Source organism: Mesoplodon mirus (genome assembly GCF_964341445.2).
Source record: "Mesoplodon mirus genome assembly, chromosome: 1".
In the NCBI taxonomy this organism is placed as follows: Eukaryota; Metazoa; Chordata; class Mammalia; order Artiodactyla; family Ziphiidae; genus Mesoplodon; species Mesoplodon mirus.
The window spans coordinates 26,575,784-26,597,009 of NC_138976.1; the positions used below are offsets into that span (position 1 = coordinate 26,575,784).

The 21,226-nt window shown below is 36.7% G+C and overlaps 1 protein-coding gene across 4 annotated transcripts in view; it reads left to right on the forward strand.

Annotated features, from left to right (window-relative positions):
* The window catches only part of STX17 (syntaxin 17), an 85,348-nt gene that overhangs the window by 9,308 nt on the left and 54,814 nt on the right, over positions 1-21,226 (forward strand). For all 4 annotated transcript variants that reach the window (XM_082619737.1, XM_082619736.1, XM_082619735.1 and 1 more), the window contains exon 3: positions 12,209-12,274. In XM_082619737.1, coding sequence (XP_082475863.1) covers positions 12,209-12,274 — 66 coding nt within the window. The remainder of the gene's footprint in view (positions 1-12,208; positions 12,275-21,226) is intronic.

Below are 21,226 nucleotides of genomic sequence, written 5' to 3' on the forward strand. Positions count from 1 at the left end.
GGCTTCCCTTAATTTCATTCACCCCATGGCAAGTTTTCTGAACTGTGAGTGTGTGTTCCTGTCCTTTTCAGGTGCCTGTAGATTAAAGAGGTAAAATCACTGTTTGATATGAGGGAATTTCCCAACTTCACTGCTTCCCTTTGAGGAAAGCCCAAAGTTGAGAAATATTAGCTAGAGGTCAGTTTAAGAGATAGGTAGAAGGAAGAACCAGTCTCAGGGACTGTGGTGGTTTCATAGAACCTGGTCTGGCTAGGGTCTGATGGAGTGGTTGTGGCATTTGTGGGAACGTCAAGTTTACTGAACACTGAGCATTGATTTCGCAGGTTACCTTGTTTTATTTGCTGTGGGACAGATCAGTGGTATTTGATCCTTCAGAAGAACCTCCCCCAGTATAAATTTTAAGCTGTGTGGCCCTCCATTAATTTTTTTGGGAGGGCGGGGGGAGGGTGGAAGTGGTCATTAAGCCTTTCAGTATAAATAATAATTATCACCCTCAACTGCATACCTTATACAAGTAAGAAGAGTGTCAACTTTTTCTCTCATAGATACCAGCTGTCTTCCTAGTACTTAAGTCTTTTGTAAAAGTATAGAAAATAAGTGCCAAGAAAAATAAGATGAAAATTTCAATGCAAATATGAATAGAATTAAAGATTAATATTTAGTCATCTCTTAACTTCTTTCTTCTTTATCCATAAGCAATAAGTGCGATGACTTTTAAGGATGGAGAAGTTGTCTGCTAAACTGATTATTCTTGTCATGAGCAGAAACAAAGTGTTCCATGCTTTGATTAATAAGGAGGGCTTGTTCTTTTAGCACTGTAACAATATAGAAATGGAGTTGTTTACTTCTGATTAATCATATCTGTGTTTGGTAATGTGTGTGTCAAAGTCCTGAGCTTATGTTGAAGTGCTCAGTTACAAAGATGGTAAGAATTTGGCAAGTGAATTGATTCTGAAAGGAATAAATAGGTGGACTGTGGTCTATTAAGACTATTTCTTTTATTGTCCTATTTTACCTTTGGCATTTTCCCTTTGGCAAATTTCCCTTTCCTTATATTTATTCTATACAAATGTGCTTGCTGTCATTACCCTCAGATCCTAGCCACATGTACCACCAAGTCATCAATGGAAAGGCCCGAACCCTGGGAGAAAGCTGTGGGGATAGAAACAGGTCTATTACTGATTTAATTAGCTGCGTCAGAATTCAGAAGAAAATTATTCCAGAGTTATATAGATCTTTTTCTGCTGGAACATTTTTCCTTTACCATTTTCTTTTTTTTTTTTTTTTTTTTTTTTTTGCGGTACACGGGCCTCTCACTGTTGTGGCCTCTCCCGTTGCGGAGCACAGGCTCCGGACGCGCAGGCTCAGCAGCCATGCCTCATGGGCCCAGCCGCTCTGCGGCATGTGGGATCTTCCCGGACCAGGGCACGAACCAGTGTCCCCTGCATCGGCAGGCGGACTCTCAACCACTGCGCCACCAGGGAAGCCCCTCCTTTACCATTTTCTGAAATTTTTACTTACTAAGAAATTTTTAGACAATATCAGAATAATTATAATTTACAATATAGGTGATGCTGTCTGAAGCTAAGCAGTTAAACTCATACTGAGCTATGTTTTATTCCATAATCTTGATCATTCTGTCTCTAGGTTTTCTAGTTTAGTTATGAAAGTAATTTTTTTATCTATGTAAGATTGAATAGCATATTTTAATAGATAGTTTATGGCAAAGTAAAAACATTTAAAAGCCACAGTGTTCACTGTGGACAAAAGAGTTAAGAACTAAGTTTAGACTCCAGGTGTCTAACAATGCCTCATTTTCAAAAAGGCATGTTTTTCCTGGGGGAAGGGTGTAGAAAGATAAAATATTTATTATGTTAGCCATCAGTCATCCAATATGAATTTAAAAGAAGAAAGTCAGGCTGAAGGGAAATTGAAAGTAAGCCTTAGTGGAGTGATTCTGCAACATCTGAAAACAATGAGAGTAGTGTGTTGTGGACACCTGGGACTATATTCCATAGGTCCTTCAGCATTATGTTTTATTACACATGATAGACTTGATTAGAATGTAATCCTGAAATTTGAAGTGTTAGCATTCAGCTTTCTTGGCTAACGCAAAATAGACTTAAGCATAGTTAATGGGAACAATATCATAAGCTTGGAACATAATTTTCTTTGTTTCATTTTATAGGGGTTTGGGGGAAAACTTACTGTGTAACATGTACTGTATTAGTATATGGTTAAAATGCAAGTGGCAGAAAACCTAAAAATAGCTTATTAGATGAGATAGAGGTTTTTTGGTTTTGGTTTTATTTTTAATCTCTCATAGTTTTGGAGGTGATCTAGGGCTCCAGTGGCAGCTCAACAGTCATTAAAGACTTAGGCTGTTTTTATCTTGCTTTCCAATCCTCAACTTGTTTCTGTCTTACATGTAAAACAGCAGCTCCAGCTCTAGCTATCACATCCACATTCCAACTAAGATGAAAGAACCAGAATCCTATTTTTTCTGAATATGTTCTTTTTTCTCTCAATTCTCTCTTTTTTTCTTTTAAAGAGAATCCTCCTGTTCTTGTTTTATGGATGCAGTATCATATAGTCTCTCTATGGTGGTATTATTATTACATTTTTTAAAGTTTTCTTCTGCTTCCCCTTCTGTGTTTCCTTCCTTCCTTCCTCCTGGCTTCCTTTCCCCCCTTCCTTCCTTCCCCCTTCCTCCTGCCTTCCTTTTCCCCCCTTCCTTCCTTCCTACCTCCCTTCCCCCTCCCTTCCTCCCTCCCTCCCTCTCTCTCTCCCTTCCTTCCTTCTTTCCTCCTTCCTTCTCTCTTTTTCCCTTTTCATTTCCTAAATGTATTCTTCTCTCTCTTTCCCTCTCTCCTTTTCTTCCTCCCTCCTCCCTCCCTTTCTTCCTCTTCTCCTTCCTTCCTTTCTTTGTGTCAGTCTACAGTATTTTAGGCTTTCCTTGGCCAGCTGTCAATATTTAAGAGTGCTAATTGGAAGGGGTGTGTGTGTGAGAGAGAGAGAGAGAGAGAGAATGGGTAGCAGAGAGAGAGAGAGAGAGAGGGAGGGAGAGGGAGAGGGAGAGAGAATGGGTAGCAGGGCAGTAGTAGGGGCCTTTTTACCTGGAGAGGTGAACAGAGGAGGATCTGTTTTGATGGGGACCCACCAGATACTCTCCTGGAGTGTTGTCTTCTGTGATGATAGAGGCAGTCCAGTTGCTTGGGCCTATGAAGAGGACATCTGATAGACTACCTATTCCTTACATAAACTTTCAACTAATCCTTCTGTTTTTAGCCCCACCGTACACATCCTCCTGGTTACCTGGTAGCTGGTACCTTTGGTTACTGAGTCTTTCTGGAGTAGTGCTATGCATTGGTTTGCTTCTCACTGCCTTTCTCCCCCACCATCCACCCCTTCTGTAGCCCTAGGTTTCAGCTTTCTCTGATCTGCTAAGTTCAGCTGCAACATGTCCATAGTCTTTCCAGCTTCCAAAATTTTGTTAAAATTTATTGTTCATTGATATCTTGTTGTATTCTCATTATTCTTGTGAATTTATACCTTTTAAAGTTCTTTACTGTCATTTTAGTTGAGTTTTGGAAAAGAACAGAGATGACTGTTCAGTCTGCCAGGTTTAATGAGAAGGGAAATTATTACAGGATATAAATATATGTTAGCTTTTCATAAGTGTTGGTGTTTGCTGTTTCTTATATTGTTAACATTGAAAATTATGTAAAAAATTAGCTTTCTAACCTGCAAGAAGTTTACAGTCCAGTTAAGGAAATAAGATAGGATATGATGGGGCAACATATAATTAGGTGTGAAAATGAGTGTTCAGGACTGTTCAGGCAGCATGAAGCCTGAACTATGTGGTACAAAATCAGATATAAGCAGTCTTATTGATTTGTTATTTTATTGATTTGGTTTCATTTATTTGTTTTCTTAATTTGTGGTTACAACAGAAACCTTTCCCATTTCTCTTTTTAGTCTGAGAATGTTTATTTCAATCTTACAATCACATTTTACCCCTCATTCTTTTTTTCTGATAGACTCCTGATTCAGTTTGCTTTCTCCTGTGTTACAGGATAGGAAAGCCTCAGCACAGGTGGTGAACTCCTCTCCAAGTGTTTGGAATAATAGCCTTTAATAATGTAACCTAATTTAGGTTTAACATTGTGTAGCAAGCATAGAAAGTCTGACCTATTTTATTCCTTATTTTTCTTAGAATTTTGTTATTATAAGACATAAGATCATCTATTCAGTCTTCATCCAAGACACTAATCTCTTCTACAACTTACTTGACAAGTGAGCAAATAATAATAATAGTAAAGATAGTCGCTGTTGTGTTTATTTGTTGAGTGCTGTGTAGGGTTTTTATATATATCATTTAATCCTCACAACATCCCTATAGGTTACCCTTATTTTTGTCTTCCTTTTTTAGGTGGGGAAGCAGACTTGGAGTGGTTAAATTACTTTCTTGAGATCACTATGCTGCTAAATATATTAATCTTCTAATGTTGTGCTTGAAACATAGTGTGTTCTAAGTTTGTTCTTACTCTTTCTTGGTTTTCATTTTCCTCTTAGTCATGTTTATTGCGGACAGTTCTATTTTATGATCATTTTCCTCAATGAAGAAGGAAGATGTAAAAAAAAAATAGAGTTGAATACTTTGGCTTTCCTCCATCTATTAGCAACATCCACTCCATTTGTTCACCTTTCAAACTTTGTTTTTTTGTTCAGATCCCAACTTAGTAATGTTCTGTGGAACATGCCCTGGTTGATTCCATCCTGGGTCAGATATAAATGCACCATCCTCACACAGCACTCTGCAGTAGACCTTAAGGTTCACTACCCCATGATTGATCTTTAGAGAGTTGTAAAGGTAACATTAAAATCTTTCTCATAGAGTTATTCTGAGGATTGAGATACTATGTGAAGAACCCTTGAATGCAAGGTTGATACTTGGAAATGAGTTACTTATAAGTAAGTTATCGTTCCCGGGCAGTCAACATTGGTGCTGTCAGTTAATTGTTTGTAATCATTAGGAGATTCACAGCATTCCTGAGACCCTTTTTGTTTGTTTTGGGTTTTATATTTTTTATACATGGTAGGCACAGTAAGATGCCTTACATTAGCTACACTATAAGGTAGATATTATTATTTATCTTCATTACATGAGTAATCCTAAGTTTATGGCTTATAATCATTGGGCCATCTATTATTATTATGTAGCTTTACTTTTAGAGTCTTTGATATTTTCTCTTTTGTTGAGTTTAATAAAGTGAATTTATTTGAATTGAATACTTACACTTTTTATCATCTACAATACTGATTATTATCCCACCTAATTAATCCCCCACAAAACCATCATCTTCCCTATGAAAAGTTCTGTTCATTCTGATCACTGAGATATCTTCTGATACCTGGCAAAAGAAGCCTTCATCTACTTTTTCTGCTTCTTTTCTCATCACTCTTCCCATCATACATTATACCACAAACACATTGATCTTACTTCAGTCCTTTGGATTCCACATGACTTTACACCTCAGAGTATCCCCAGGTCTTTTTCTCTCCAATTGAAACGTCTTTTTTCCCTACTATGCTTTGTAAATTCAAATAAATCTTTTAAGTGTCAGCATAAAGTTTAAATTAAAGTGCTTTTATACCTTAAAATCCTAAATTCTGAATATTCTCTATGTTATATCATCATCAAATTCCCTGAACCTCTAGTGAATAACATTATATAATTTTAGAAAATTATTTTTAATAATTATGAGTAGCTTTCATGTTTTTATACTCTAAGCAATATGAAGCAGACTTATTATTGTTATTCAATTTTGAATCAAAATATTCTGGAAGATGAAATGACATAAAATGCGAGGCTACAAATATATAAAGTTGATTAAATAAATGGTGGGGTGTTCTAGAGAGAACTTTTAGTCCAGGAACCACTCTTAAAATATTTGTTCTCTTTGCCCAGCAGGCAAAGCAAAACTGAGACCTGGGTGTCACTGCCAAAGAGCACAAAGGGATGAATGTTGGAAGCCTGAAAACACCTGTGCAGAGGTGTTCATCACACCATGGTGTGGGTTTATAATCAGGGTTATCCAAAAAGATAAAATAGAAGAGTGGGTAAAAGGAGACAATGTATTCACCAGGATGAGAATGGTGAACACGGCTTTTGTCTCACCAGGATAAGAATGTGCTTTCGTCTCATGGGAAAGTCTAGGGGAAAGGCTGTTTCTGTGAATGTTGGATTCTCTGCTTATGCCTGTGCCAGAGGAGAACCATGGCGCCACTGGTAGACCATGGGGCCATAACATGTCAATGAAGAGCAACATGAATGCATGTAGTGAGACAATACATCTTTCTGAAATGACTGAAAAACAGTATCTATGAATTTTTTCTGTAGTTGTTTTTCCTCTTTCTTGATCCTGTTTATTCATAGCAATTAGAGGTATTTATCAGAAGTTTCAGTATCCAGTGGAGGAAAGAGCAGAATCCAATGCACTTTGGGCATGTCATTCTGAGTTCCACCTACCTTGAAATGTTGGGGCAGAGCTTAATGGCCTGGAAGCCACTCAAGAGCAAGTAGTGCTGAGACAAATCCTTCTGCCCACTCTGTGAAGATAAAAGTATAAATCCAACATCATCTAGAAAATATTTCCTTGCAAAGCTACCATTACCTTTAAAAACCCTGTAGAGAAAAGCCCAAAGGAGAAGCCCTTGGCAAAGACAAGCTGTTTTACCCAATCTCTTGACAGATAATCTCCCCGTCATTGCTATTCAGTCTCTTTGAATCTAGTCTTTGATATTTTCTTTGTAGACAATCATGTGAAGACACACTGTTTTATTTCTTCCTTTCCAGTCTTGGCCTGTCTGCCCACTTCCTTCCTTCCTTCCTCTCCTTCTTTCTTTCTTTCCCTCTTTCTTCTCTTTCCTCTCTTTCCCCTCTTTCCCTTCCCCTCCTCCCTCCTTTCCTTCCCTCCTTCCCTTTCTTCCCTCACTTCCTTTCTTACCTTATTGTGCTGACTAGGGCCTCCAGTGCAATATTGAATAGGAATGGCAAGATCAGACATCCTTACCTTGTTCCCAATATTAGGGAATGGTCTTTCACCACTAAGCATGATGTTGACTGTAGGGTTTTTGTAGATGCCTCTAATGTTAACTTCTTTTTTAAGTTTGCTGAGAATTTTTATAATGAACAGATGTTTATCAAATGGTTGTCTTTAAATCTACCATCTTGCTCTTTTTGTCTGTTTGTCCCATCTCTTCTTTGTCCCCTTTTTTCATCTTTTACTCCCTTTTGGATTAATTGCATATTTTTTAAGATTCCATTTTTTCTTTTGTTGGCTTATTAATTATACCTTTTTGTATTTTTATTTTTAATGGTTGCTTTACAGTTCAGAGTATTTATCTTTAACTTATGACAGTCTACCTTCAAGTAATGTGTTTCCATATATATATATATATATATATATATATATATCACTTCACGTATATTATAAGAACCTTGGACTTCCCTGATGGCGCAGTGGTTAAGAATCCGCCTGCCAATGCAGGGGACACGGGTTCAAGCCCTGGTCTGGGAAGATCCCACATGCCGCGGAGCAACTAAGCCCATGCGCCACAACTACTGAACCTATGCTCTAGAGCCCATGAGCCACAACTTCTGAGCCCATGCGCCACAACTACTGAAGCCCACACGCCTGGAGCCCGTGCTCTGCAACAAGAGAAGCCACCGCAATGAGAAGCCTGCGCACTACAAAGAAGAGTAGCCCCCACTCACCTCAACTAGAGAAAGCCCGCGTGCAGCAACAAAGACCTAACACAGTCATAAATAAATAAATAGCCTTATAACAGTACACTTCGATTTCCTCTCTCAGGGTCTTTGTAGTATTATTGTAATTTATTTTACTTCTATGTAATATTGTTATTTTTGTTTTAAACAGTGTTATCTTTCAAAGAGATATTTAAAATAATAAAAAGTATATTTTATATTTATCTATATATTTGCCAATTTTCAATGCTGTCACTTTTTTGTAGAACCAGGTTTCTGTCTGGTATCATTTTCCCATTAACCTGAAGGACTTCCTTTAACATTTCTTTTTTTCTTTTTTTTTTTTTTTTTGTGGTACGCGGGCCTCTCACTGTTGTGGCCTCTCCCGTTGTGGAGCACAGGCTCCGGACACGCAGGCTCAGCGGCCATGGCTCACGGACCCAGCCGCTCCGCGGCATGTGGGATCCTCCTGGACCGGGGCACGAACCCGTGTCCCCTGCATCGACAGGCAGACTCTCAACCACTGCGCCACCAGGGAAGCCCTAACATTTCTTATAGTACAGGTTTGCTGGTAATGAATTCTGCTTGCTTTTCTGTGTTTGAAAAAAAATGTTTATTTTGCCTTCACTTTAAAAAAATATTTTCCCTGTGTATAGAATTCTAGGTTGAGTTTTAGATTGTTTCAGTACTTTAAAGATGTTGCTCTGGTGTTTTCTGGCTTGCATTGTTTCTCACAAGAAGTCTTCTGTCATTCTTATCTGTGTTGTTCTGTGCTTCACATATCTTTTTTTTCCCCCCAAGGGAAAGGCATTAATTTTATTCTTCAGTCTTTTAACAGCCATCTCTCTCTTTGAACTCTAGATGCAAAGGTTACAAAGATTACACATATCTTTTTTTCCTCTTGCTGTTTTTAAGATTTTTCTATCACTTATTGTAAGTAATTTTATTATGATGTGCATTAGTTTAGTTTTGTTCATTTTTCTTATTTATGGTATTCCTTGAGTTTCTTGGATCTGTGGGTTTATAATTTTTACCAGATTTGGAAAAGCTTTGGCCACTCATTTTTCTTTTTTTTCTTCCTTACTGGGATATAACTGACATACAGCACTGTGTAAGTTTAAGGTGTACAATATAATGATTTGACTTACATACATCATGAAATGATTATCACAATAAAGTAGTGAAGGTCCATCATCTCATATAGATACAAAATAAAAGAAAAGCATTTTTTTCTCTTGTCATGAGATTTAAATTAGGATTTACTTTCTTAACAACTTTCATATATAATATAGCAGTGTTAATTATATATATTAATCATGGCATACATTACATCCGTAGTACTTATTTATCTTATGACTGGAAGTTTGTACCTTTTGACCATAAACTATAGGGTTCCTTTATATCTTTAGTTGTGGAAAATCTCTTCTGCTAGTCTTTAAGTCATTCTCATCCATAATTGCTCTGAAATTAGTTGTAATTTCGGTGCACCTATGGGAAGAGGTGAGCTCAGGGTCTTCCTCCTCCACCATCTCAGTCACTATCTCATTAGTTTTTCAAAATTTTTTTCTCTCCTTCAAGGAGCCCAATTGTATACATAAAATGTTGCTTTCAGTTGGCCTGCGACTCATTGATACTCTATTCATTTACTGTCCATCTTTTTTTCTCTCTGTGTTTCATTTTGGATTGATTCTACTTTATATCTTTAAATTTACTAGTCTTTTCTTTGCATTGTCTTACCTTCAATTAAACCCATCCATTGCATTTTTCATTTCAGATACCTTTTTTAATTTTAGGAATTGAATTTTTAAAAATATCTTCCATGTCTCAATATGCTCATGTTTTCTTCGTTCTTAACAACATGGAATATATCATAATAATTTTTAATATCCTTGTCTATTAATTCCATTATCTATCATATCTGAATCTGTTTCTAGTGATTGGTTTTTCTCATTGCAGATCATATTTTCCTGCTTTTTTGCATGCATGGTAATTGTTTATTGGATGCCAGACATTCTGAACTTGTTGGATACTGAATATTTTTAAATTACTTTGAGTACTTTTGAGCTTTATTTATTCTGAGACACATTTAAGTTACTTGGGAACAGCTTGATCCTTTTGAGGCTCTTTTAAGCTTGCATAGGATCAGAATAGCCTTTATTCCAGGCCTAATTTTTCCCCACGTAGGACAGTGCTTTGGAGTACTCCACCTGATGTCTAGTGTGTTGAGAGATTTTTCCAGTCTGACTTGTGGTCACATGAACTGTTTCTGGCCTTGTGTGATTTTGGGGGATTAGTTTACCTGGTCTTTTCCAGTGGTTCTTTTTCTGACTTCAGGTAGTTTGCTTATGTGCATGTGCTGATCTGTTCTCAGCTGAAGCCTCAAAAGGAAAACCCTGCAGATCTCTGGAGCTCTGTCTCAGTATAGTCCTCTCATTTTCAGTTATCTCCTCACATGCAGCTTTTTCCTCTCTGGGACTCTGCTCCACGATTCTTGCAACCCTGACCTCTCTGGACTTTGAACTGTTTCCTTAACATTAATTTTTCTTAAAATGTCATGACAGATTAGTATTAAGTAATAAATTTTAAAGTCGCTTATTTTCAGACATGTATCTTTGGCTTACATTCTTCTTGTTAATATAACACTAAAGGAGCATTTATACTGGGTCTGATGGCATCAATTAAATTTTTCTTAGAAGCAAAAGTAGTTTGATAGTGGTTTTAAATTTATTTGATGGCATAGTGGTTTTAAGTTTATGTTTGGTAAATATATTCTCAATATAGTCTATTTATTTTTATTGGAGTATAGTTGCTTTACAGTGTTGTGTCAGTTTCTACTGTACAGCAAAGTGACTCAGCTATACATACACATATATCTGCTCTTTTTTGATTTCCTTCCCATTTAGGTCACCACACAGAGCACTGAGTAGAGTTCCTTGTGCTGTACAGTAGGTTTTCACTAGTTATCTGTTTTATACATAGTTTCAATAGCATATATATGTCAATCTCAATCTCCCAATTCATCCCACCCTCCTTCCCCCTTGGTGTCCATATGTTTGTTCTGTACATCTGTGTCTCTATTTCTGCTTTGCAAATAAGATCATCTATACCATTTTTCTAGATTCCACATATATGCATTAATACACAATGTTTGTTTTTCTCTTTCTGACTTATTTCACTCTGTAGATGTAGTCTCTAGGCCCATCTACATCTCTACAAATGACCCAATTTCACTCCTTTTTATGGCTGAGTAATATTCCATTGTATATATGTACCATGTCTTCTTTATCCATTCATCTGTTGATGGGCATTTAGGTTGCTTCCATGTCCTGGCTATGGTAAATAGTGCTGCAGTGAACATTGGGGTGCATGTGTCTTTTTGAATTATGGTTTTCTCAGGGTATATGCCCAGTAGTGGGATTGCTCGGTCATATGGTAGTTCTATTTTTAGTTTTTTAAGGAACCTCCATATTGTTCTCCATAGTCTAGTTATTTTTAAGCTTAATGGCTATTGTTTAGTTCTTAGATGATATAAAAAACAAAAATTCAGGAGTATCAAGAGTTTTTTGCTGCATTATTCACTACCAAATTTAAAGAATATGCAGAATAGGGAATATAAAAATACCCTAGAAAAAATTTTAGAGCTCTACGTTCCTTCCATGTGCATATGGGGCATTTTCATGTTTCTGTGCTTTCAAAGTAGTGTGTGTGTGGGGGTTATACCAAAAATGTGTTTAATGTCATTATTCACATCTGCTAACATCTTAATTATTTGGGTTTTTTATTTCAACCAAAAATAATGTGTGACATTTGGTGGTGTTTATATTTTATACAAGTATTCCGTCATAATGTTATCACATTTTCCTGTCAAATTTTCCATTATCATGCTCATTAAGTTTCTTGGATGAACTCTGAAAACTAAACATTACTTTGGTAAAAATTAAGACATATATATTAAATGTTTATTCTCATTTTTATATACTTTCTAGTCTGTAGTATCCATGTTACTTTTTCTCAAATCAGATTTTAGTTTTCAATGCTTGACTCTATCATTAACAAACATTTCAAAGTCTTCATATATAGTAGGAATATCTGATGAATGCTGTTAATCTTTTCATTTTTCACACTCTTTTACATTCTCACTTTTTTCACCTCCTAAGATTGTGCATTATAGACAAAATACATAATCTTTTTCAGTAAAATAAAGAGTATTTAGTGATTTTTGTTTGTTTTTACCATTTACCAGAATTTTGTGTGTAATGTTTTTGAAAACTTCCTATTGTATGGACTTTGGACAGTTAATTTCCACTACTAAGTCAGTAGCTTTTTTAGCTGTTATGTTTAAGTGTGGGTGGGTGAGTGGGGATTTTTGAGGTAAATTGGGAATAATCACTTAGTGATAAAAAAAAATTCAGTACCTTTCCCCTTTCTTTCGTATAGTATCAGAGGTGCAGAATCTGGGACAAGTTGCATGAAGAGCATATCAATGCAGGACGTACAGTTCAGGTAAGGCTATTTTATTGTTTCAGGTAAATCAGTATGAAAAAGACAGTCTTAAGGAAATTTTGCTAAAATTTATATACCCTTGTAGCTGAATCCTTTTATATGTATTTGTAACAATTTCCTTAAGGATGCATTTTTAGCAGGAATTATTGAATCAGATGTCATACATATTTTTAAGATTTTGATTCATATCACCAAAATTTTCTCCAGAAATGATACATCAACTTACACTTTCACAATGAATGCATTTTACAACACTAGTATTACTCATTCCTCAGATTTTTGCTAATTAGTAGGTTAAAATAACACTGCTTTGTTGTTTTAATCTGGATTTTTTCTTTTATTGCTTTGAAGGGTGAAAGTTTTTTAAATGCACCTTGGATAGTAATGTTTTTTGCGTGGATTGCCTGTTCATGTCCCTTGCATATATTATATTATGTTGTTGTCTTTTGTCAGAGTTCCTTATAATTTTAAGATATTGGTCTTCTGTTTATAAGATTGTTGCAATAATGTAGTGTTGCAAATATTTTTTTGCTAGCTTTTGGCTTTGTAATAAATTTTAATTATTTTAAATTACTTTTTGAAAGTCATATATTTACATAGTTAACAGCCAAGTAAAATTAAAAGCCTTATAGAACCCTACCCTTCTCCATCTCCAAGTCCTACTTTTAGGAGACTACTTTAAATCCTTTTGGCCATTTTCCCTGGTATTTAGCTCTTTATTCCTAAATACCATGTGTAGACTGGTATTTCTTCATTAATCAGGTTTAGGCATAGTCTCTTCACTTCTTGCTATAGGAGATGCAGATCTAGCTTTCCACCCTACTCTCCTAATTCCTTTCCCCCCTATAATTACATATATTATAATTGCTGGTTAAATTAGTGATCAATATCTCATTATTTTGATTATAAAGGTATTGTTTCTTGCTAAGCCAAATAGTGACATACAGTACAGCCTTTTGCTTTTTTTCCCTTAAAGTGTCACTTTCACTCTAATGACTTTTTAAATGTGTTTAGTGTTTTTTGTTTTTAATTGAGATATAGTTGATGTACAATATTATATGAGTTATAGGTGTACAACATAGTGATTCACAATTTTTAAAGGTTATACTCCATTTATAGTTATAAAATATTGGCTATATTTCGTGTTGTGCAAGGATATATTTATCCTTGTAGCTTGCTTATTTTATACATAACAGTTTGTACCTCTTAGTCCCCTACCCCTATCTTGCTCCACCACCTTTCCCTCTCCCCACTGGTAACCATCAGTTTGTTCTCTATATCTGTGAGTCTGTTTCCTTATTGTTATATTCACTAGTTTGTTTTATTTTTTAGATTCTACATATAAGTGATATCATACAGTATTTGTCTTTCTCTGTCTTTTGACTTGTTTCACTTATACCCTCTAAGTCTATCCATGTTGTTGCAAATGGCAAAATTTCATTCTTTTTTATGGCCGAGTAGTATTCCAGTGTGTGTTTGTGTGTGTGTGTGTGTGTGTGTGTGTGTGTGTGTATACCACATCTTCTTTATCCATTCATCAGTTCATGGACACTTAGGTTGCTTCCATATCTTGGCTATTGTAAATAATGCTGATATGAACATTGGGGTGCATGTATCTTTCTGAATTAGTGTTTTTGGATTTTTTTGGACATATACCCAGGAGTAGAATTGCTGGGTAATATGGTAGTTTTATTTTTAGATTTTTGAGAAACTGCTGTACAGTTTTCCACAGTGACCATGCTAGTTTACATTCCCACTAACAGTGTATGAGGGTTCCCTTTTCCCCACATCTTTACCAGCATTTATTTGTGGTCTTTTTGATGATAGCCATCTGGCAGGTGTGAGATGATATCTCATTGTAGTTTTAATTTGCATTTCTCTGATGATTAACAGTGTTTAGCATCTTTTCATGTGCCTGTTGGCCATCTGTATGTCTTCTTTGGAAAAATGTCTATTTAGGTCTTCCGCCCATTTCTTAATTGAGGTGTTTGGGGGTTTTTTGATGTTGAGTTGTATGAGCTGTTTATCACATTTTGGATATAAACTCCTTATTGGTTATATCATTAGCAAATATTTTCTCCCATTAAGTAGGTTGTCTTTTCATTTTGCCAATGGTTTCTTTTGCTGTGCAAAAGCTTTTAAGTTTAATTAGGTCCCATTTTTTAATTTTTGCTTTTATTTCCTTTTCTTTAGGAGACAGATCCAAAAAAATATTGCTATGATTTATGTCAGAGTGTTCTGCCTATGTTTTTTTCTAGGAGTCTTATGGTTTCTGGTCTTACATTTAGGTCTTTAATCCATTTTGAGTTTATTTTTGTATATGGTGTTAGAGAATGTTTTGATGTCATTCTTTTACATGTAGTTGTCCAGTTTTCCCAGCACCATTTATTGAAGAGGCTGTTTTTCTCCATTGTATATTCTTGCCTCCATTGTTGTGGATTCATTGACCACGAGTGTGTGGGTTTATTTCTGGGCTCTCTGTTCCATTGATCTAAATGTCTGTTTTTGTGCCAGTACCGTACTGTTTTGATTACTGTAGCTTTGGAGTATAGCCTGAAGTCAGGGAGCATGATTCCTCCAGCTCTGTTCTTTCTCAGGATTGTTTTGGCTTTTTGGAGCCTTTTGTGTTTGCATACAAATTTTAAAATTATTTGTTCTAGTACTGCAAAAAATGCCCTTGGTATCTTGATAGGGATTGCACCGAATCTGTAGATTGCCTTGGCTAGTATGGTCATTTTAACAATATTAACTCTTCCAGTCCATGTACATGGTATATCTTTCCATTTGTTTGTATCATCTTCAGTTTCTTTCATTAGTACCTTATAGTTTTCTTAGTACAGATCTTTTACCACCTTAGGTAGGTTTATCCCTAGGTGTTTTATTCTTTTCGATGCAGTGGTGAGTGGAATTGTTTCCTTAATTTCTCTTTCTGATAGTTTGTTGTTAGTATATAGAAATGCAACAGATTTCTATATACTAATTTTGCATCCTGCAACTTTACCAAATTCATTGAGCTCTGGTAATTTGCTGGTGGCGTGTTTAGGATTTTCTGTGTGTAGTATCATGTCACCTGCAAATAGTGACAGTTTTACTTTTTCCTTTTCAGTTTGGATTCCTTTTATTTCTTTTTCTTGTCTGATTGCTGTGGCTAGGACTTCCAATACTATGTTGAATAAAAGTGCTAAGAGTGGACATCCTTGTCTTGTTCCTAACCTTAGAGGAAATGGTTTCCTCTTTTTACTGTTAACTATGATGTTAGCTGTCCTTTTGCTTCTTTGGAGTTAATACTTTTCTCACTTTTTTATATTGCCGGGGTTTTTATGTATTTTTAGTTAATTTTTTTTAAGTGCTCCACATTTCTGCCACATGCTGTCAATATTTTTCATGTGTTCAAATACATCACTTCCATTCTTTATCCTAAAGACTCCTCCCTGAAGCCCTTCTTCCTCCAATTCCAATCTGGACTCACTTTCTAGGCTTGTTGCACAGCTGTTGTTCTAGGACTTCCCTCCACTCCTCGTGTGTGGGATTCCTGTTTTTCCTGGCTATCATGTCTTCTTTATTTTGGGCTTACTCTGTTATTTTGTTGGAATACATCTTTCAATAGCTTTCAAGTAAGGGTACCTTAGAGGTAAATTTTTAATTTATTATGTGTCTGATAAACACCTTTATTCTCCCCTCACATGTGATTGCTACTTTGAGTAGGTATAGAATTCTCTTTCAATATTGAAGGCTTTCTAGGCTTTCTAGTTTAGTGTTGCTCTTAAAAAAGCAGATATCATCTAGTTTCCTTATCTTTGTATAAGACCAATTTTTTTTTCTCTTTGGGAACTTTTGTGATCTGTTTATCCTGGTGTTCTGAAGTTTGATAATATGATGTGCTTTGTGTTGGACCCTTTCAATCTAAAAACTCATGGTTTTAGTTCTGGGAATTTTCTTAAATAATTTATTTGATGATTTATTCCTCTTTGTTTTTTGTTATTCTCTCTCTCTCTTTTTTAAATTCTTTTATTGCAAGGGTCAGCAAACTATAGCTCACAGGCCACATCTTGCCTGCTGTCTGCCCCATTTGTTTATGTACTGTCTTTGGCTGCTTTCATAGTACAACAGCAGAGTTGTTTGTTTGCAACAAGAGACCATATGGTCTGCAAAGCCTAAACTATCTACTGTCTGGCCCTTTGAAGAAAAAGTTTGCTGATCCCTATTCTGTTGGATGGAAGACTCTTGGATTGCTAGTCTAATTTTCTGTTCTATTTTCTGAGAGATTTCCTCAGCTTTATTTTCAATTCTTTCTACTGAATTCTTTATTTCTATTACAATATTTATTTTCCAAGAGCTTTTTCTTTTCTTCTTATTTTTCGTAGCACTTTATCTTTGGACATAAAAATATTTCCTGCTTTTCTGAGACACTAAAAAGCTGATTGCTTGTCTCCTGGTGGACTTCACCAAAGGTGCTTTGGTAGGCTGTCAATTTCCTTGGAGCAACCTCCAAGTGTCAGTATCTAGAGGTGGTTCTGGTTTAGTTTTCCAAAGAAGAATCCTCATTTTCCCCCAGGGTAAGTAGGCACTTATTTCCTAATTATAGAAGCAGCTTAGATGAAGGCTCCTGTGCTTTCATTGTTTAGTACAGTCTTTCATATGAATTCCATTTTTCAGTCCTGTGCCTAGTGTTTCTTTTTTTTTTTAATACATCTTTATTGGAGTATAGTTGCTTTACAATGTTGTGTTAGTTTCTGCTGTATAACAAAGTGAATCAGCTATATGTATACATATATCCCCAAATCCCCTCCCTCTTGCATCTCCCTTCCACCCTCCCTGTGCTCCACAAAGCATGGAGCTGATCTCCCTGTGCTATGTGGCTGCTTCCCACTAGCTATCTCTTTTACATTTGGTACTGTATACATGTCAATGCCACTCTCTCACTTCGGCCAAGCTTACCCTTCCCTCTCCATGTCTGCAAGTCCATTCTCTAAGTCTGTGTCTTTATTCCTGTCCTGCCCCTAGGTTCTTCAGAACCATTTATATGTGTTAGCATATATGTGTTAGATTCCATATATATTCCATATATATGTGCTAGCATACGGTATTTGTTTTTCTCCTTCTGACTTACTTCACTCTGTATGACAGACTCTAGGTCCGTCCACCTCACTACAAATAACTCAATTTCATTTCTTCTTATGGCTGAGTAATACTCTATTGTATATATGTGCCACATCTTCTTTTTCCATTCATCTGTTGATGGACACTTAGGTTGCTTCCATGACCTGGCTATTGTAAATAGAGCTGCAATGAACACTGTAGTACATGACTGTTTTTGAATTACGGTTTTCTCAGGGTATATGCCCAGTAGTGAGATTGCTTGGTTGTATGGTAGTTCTGTTTTTAGTTTTTTAAGGAACCTCCATACTATTCTCCATAGTGAGTGTATTACTTTACATTCCCACCAACAGTGCAAGAGGGTTCCCTTTTCTCCACACCCTCTCCAGCATTTATTGTTTGTAGATTTTTTGATGATGGCCATTCTGACTGCTGTGAGAATTACAACTGGATTGTATAAATATACCTCATTGTAGTTTTTTTTTTTTTTTTTTTTTTTTTTTTTGCAATACGCGGGCCTCTCACTGTTGTGGCCTCTCCCGTTGCGGAGCCCAGGCTCCGGACGTGCAGGCCCAGCGGCCATGGCTCACGGGCCCAGCCGCTCTGCGGCACGTGGGACCCTCCCGGACCAGGGCACGAACCCGTGTCCCCTGCATCGGCAGGCAGACTCTCAACCACTGCGCCACCAGGGAAGCCCCTCATTGTAGTTTTGATTTGCATTTCTCTAATGATTCGTGATGTTGAGCATCCTTTCATGTGTTTCTTGGCAATCTGTATATCTTCTTTGGAGAAATGTCTATTTAAGTCTTCTGCCCATTTTTGGATTGGGTAGTTTGTTTTTCTGATATTCAGCTGCATGACCTGCTTGAATATTTTGGAGATTAATCCTTTGTCAGTTGCTTCATTTGCAAATATTTTCTCCCATTCTGAGGGTTGTCTTTTCATCTTGTTTGTAGTTTCCTTGGCTGTACAAAAGCTTTGAAGTTTCATTAGGTCCCATTTGTTTATTTTTGTTTGTATTTCCATTTCTCTAGGAGGTGGGTCAAAAAGGATCTTGCTGTGATTTATGTCGTAGAGTGTTCTGCCTATGTTTTCCTCTAAGAGTTTTATAGTGTCTGGCCTTACATTTAGGTCTTTAATCCATTTGGAGTTTATTTTTGTGTATGGTGTTACAGAGTGTTCTAATTTCATTCTTTTACATGTAGCTGTCCAGTTTCCCCAGCACCACTTATTGAAGAGGCTGTCTTTTCTGCATTGTATATTCTTGCCTTGTTTATCCAAGATAAGATGACCATATGTACGTGGGTTTACCTCTGGGCTTTCTATCCTGTTCCATTGGTCTGTATTTCTGTTTTTGTGCCAGTACCATACAGTCTTGATTACTGTAGCTTTGTAGTAGTCTGAAGTCAGGGACCCTGATTCCTCCAGCTCCGTTTTTCTTTCTCAAGATTGCTTTGACTATTTGGGGTCTTTAGTGTTTCCATACAAATTGTGAAATTTTTTGTTCTAGTTCTGTGAAAAATGCCAGTGGTAGTTTGATAGGGATTGCATTGAATCTGTAGATTGCTTTGGGTAGTATATTCATTTTCATAATGTTGATTCTTCCAATCCAAAAACATGGTATATCTCTCCATCTGTTTGTATCATCTTTAATTTCTTTCATCAGTGTCTTATAGTTTTCTGCATACAGGTCTTTTATCTCCTTAGGTAGGTTTATTCCTAGGTATTTTATTCTTTTTGTTACAGTGGTAAATGGGAGTGTTTCCTTAATTTCTCTTTCAGATTTCTCATCATTAGTGTATAGGAGTGCAAGAGATTTCTGTGCCTTAATTTCGTATCCTGCTACTTTACCAAATTCACCTATTAGTTATAGTAGTTTTCTGGTAGTATCTTTAGGATTCTCTATGTGTAGTATCACGTCATCAGCAAACAGTGACAGTTTTACTTCTTCTTTTCCAATTTGGATTCCTTTTATTTCTTTTTCTTCTCTGATTGCTGTGGCTAAAACTTCCAAAACTATGTTGAATAATAGTGGTGAGAGTGGGCAGCCTTGTCTTTTTCCTGATTTTGGTGGAAATGGTTTCAGTTTTTCACCACTGAGAATGATGTTGGCTGTGGGTTTGTCATATACACCCTTTATTATGTTGAGATAAGTTCCCTCTATGCCTACTTTCTGGAGGGTTTTTATCACAAATGGGTGTTGAATTTTATTGAAAGCTTTTCCTGCGTCTATTGAGATGATCATATGTTTTTTTTTGTTTTTTTTGTTTTTTTTGCGGTACGCGGGCCTCTCACTGTTGTGGCCTCTCCCGTTGTGGAGCACAGGCTCCGGACGCACAGGCCCAGCGGCCATGGCTCACGGGCTCAGCCGCTCCGCTGCACGTGAGATCTTCCCGGACTGGGGCACGAACCCGCGTCCCCTGCATCGGCAGGCAGACTCTCAACCACTGCGTCACCAGGGAAGCCCGATCATATGGTTTTTATCATTCAGTTTTGTTAACGTGGTGTATCACACTGATTGATTTGTGTATACTGAAGAATCCTTGCATTCCTGGAATAAACCCCACTTGATCATGGTGTATGATCCTTTTAATGTGCTGTTGGATTCTGTTTGCTAGTATTTTGTTGAGGATTTTTGCATGTATATTCATCAGTGATATTGGCCTGTAGTTTTCTTTTTTTGTGACATCTTTGTCTGGTTTTGGTAGCAGGGTGATGGTGCCCTCATAGAATGAGTTTGGGAGTGTTCTTCCCTCTGATATTTTGGAAGAGTTTGAGAAGGATAGGTGTTAGCTCTTCTCTATAAATGTTTGATAGAATTCGCCTGTGAATCCATCTGGTCCTGGGCTTTTGTTTGTTGGAAGATTTTAAATCACAGTTTCAACTTCAGTGCTTGTGATTGGTCTGTTTATATTTTCTATTTGTTCCTGGTTCAGTCTCAGAAGGTTGTGCTTTTCTAAGAATTTGTCTGTTTCTTCCAGGTTGTCTGGCATATAGTTGCTTGTAGTAATCTCTCATGATCCTTTGTATTTCTGCAGTGTCAGTTGTTACTTTTTGTTTTTCCCTTCTAATTCTGTTGATTTGTCTTCTCCCTTTTTTTCTTGATGAGTCTGGACAATGGTTTATCAGTTTTGTTTATCTTCTCAAAGAACCAGCTTTTAGTTTTATTGATCTTTGCTATTGTTTCCTTCATTTCTTTTTCATTTATTTCTGCTCTGATCTTTATGATTTCTTTCCTTCTGCTGACTTTGGGTTTTTTTTATTCTTCTTTCTCTAATTGCTTTAGGTGTAAGGTTAGTTTGTTTATTTGGATGTTTCTTGTTTCTTGAGGTAAGATTGTATTGCTCTAAATTCTGTCTTAGAACTGCTTTTGCTGTATCCCATAGGTTTTGGGTTGTCGTGTTTTCATTGTCATTTGTTTCTAGGTTTTTTTTTTTTTTTTTTTTTTTGGCTGTGTTGGTTCTTTGTTGCTGCGCGCAGGCTTTCTCAAGTTGCGGTGAATGGGGTCTACTCTTTGTTGCAGTGTGCAGGCTTCTCATTGTGGTGGCTTCTCTTGTTGCAGAGCACAGGCTCTAGGTGCAGGGGCTTCAGTAGTTGTGCCTTATGAGCTCTAGAGCGCAGGCTCAGTAGTTGTGGCGCACGGGCTTAGTTGCTCCGCAGCATGTGGGAATCTTCCCGGAGCAGGGCTCGAACCCGTGTCCCCTGCAATGGCAGGCGGATTCTTAACCACTGTGCCACCAGGGAAGCCCCTCTAGGTATTTTTTGATTTCTTCAGTGATCTCTTGGTTATTTAGTAGTGTATTGTTTAGCCTCCATGTGTTTGTACTTTTTACAGTTTTTTTTTTTTCCTGTAAT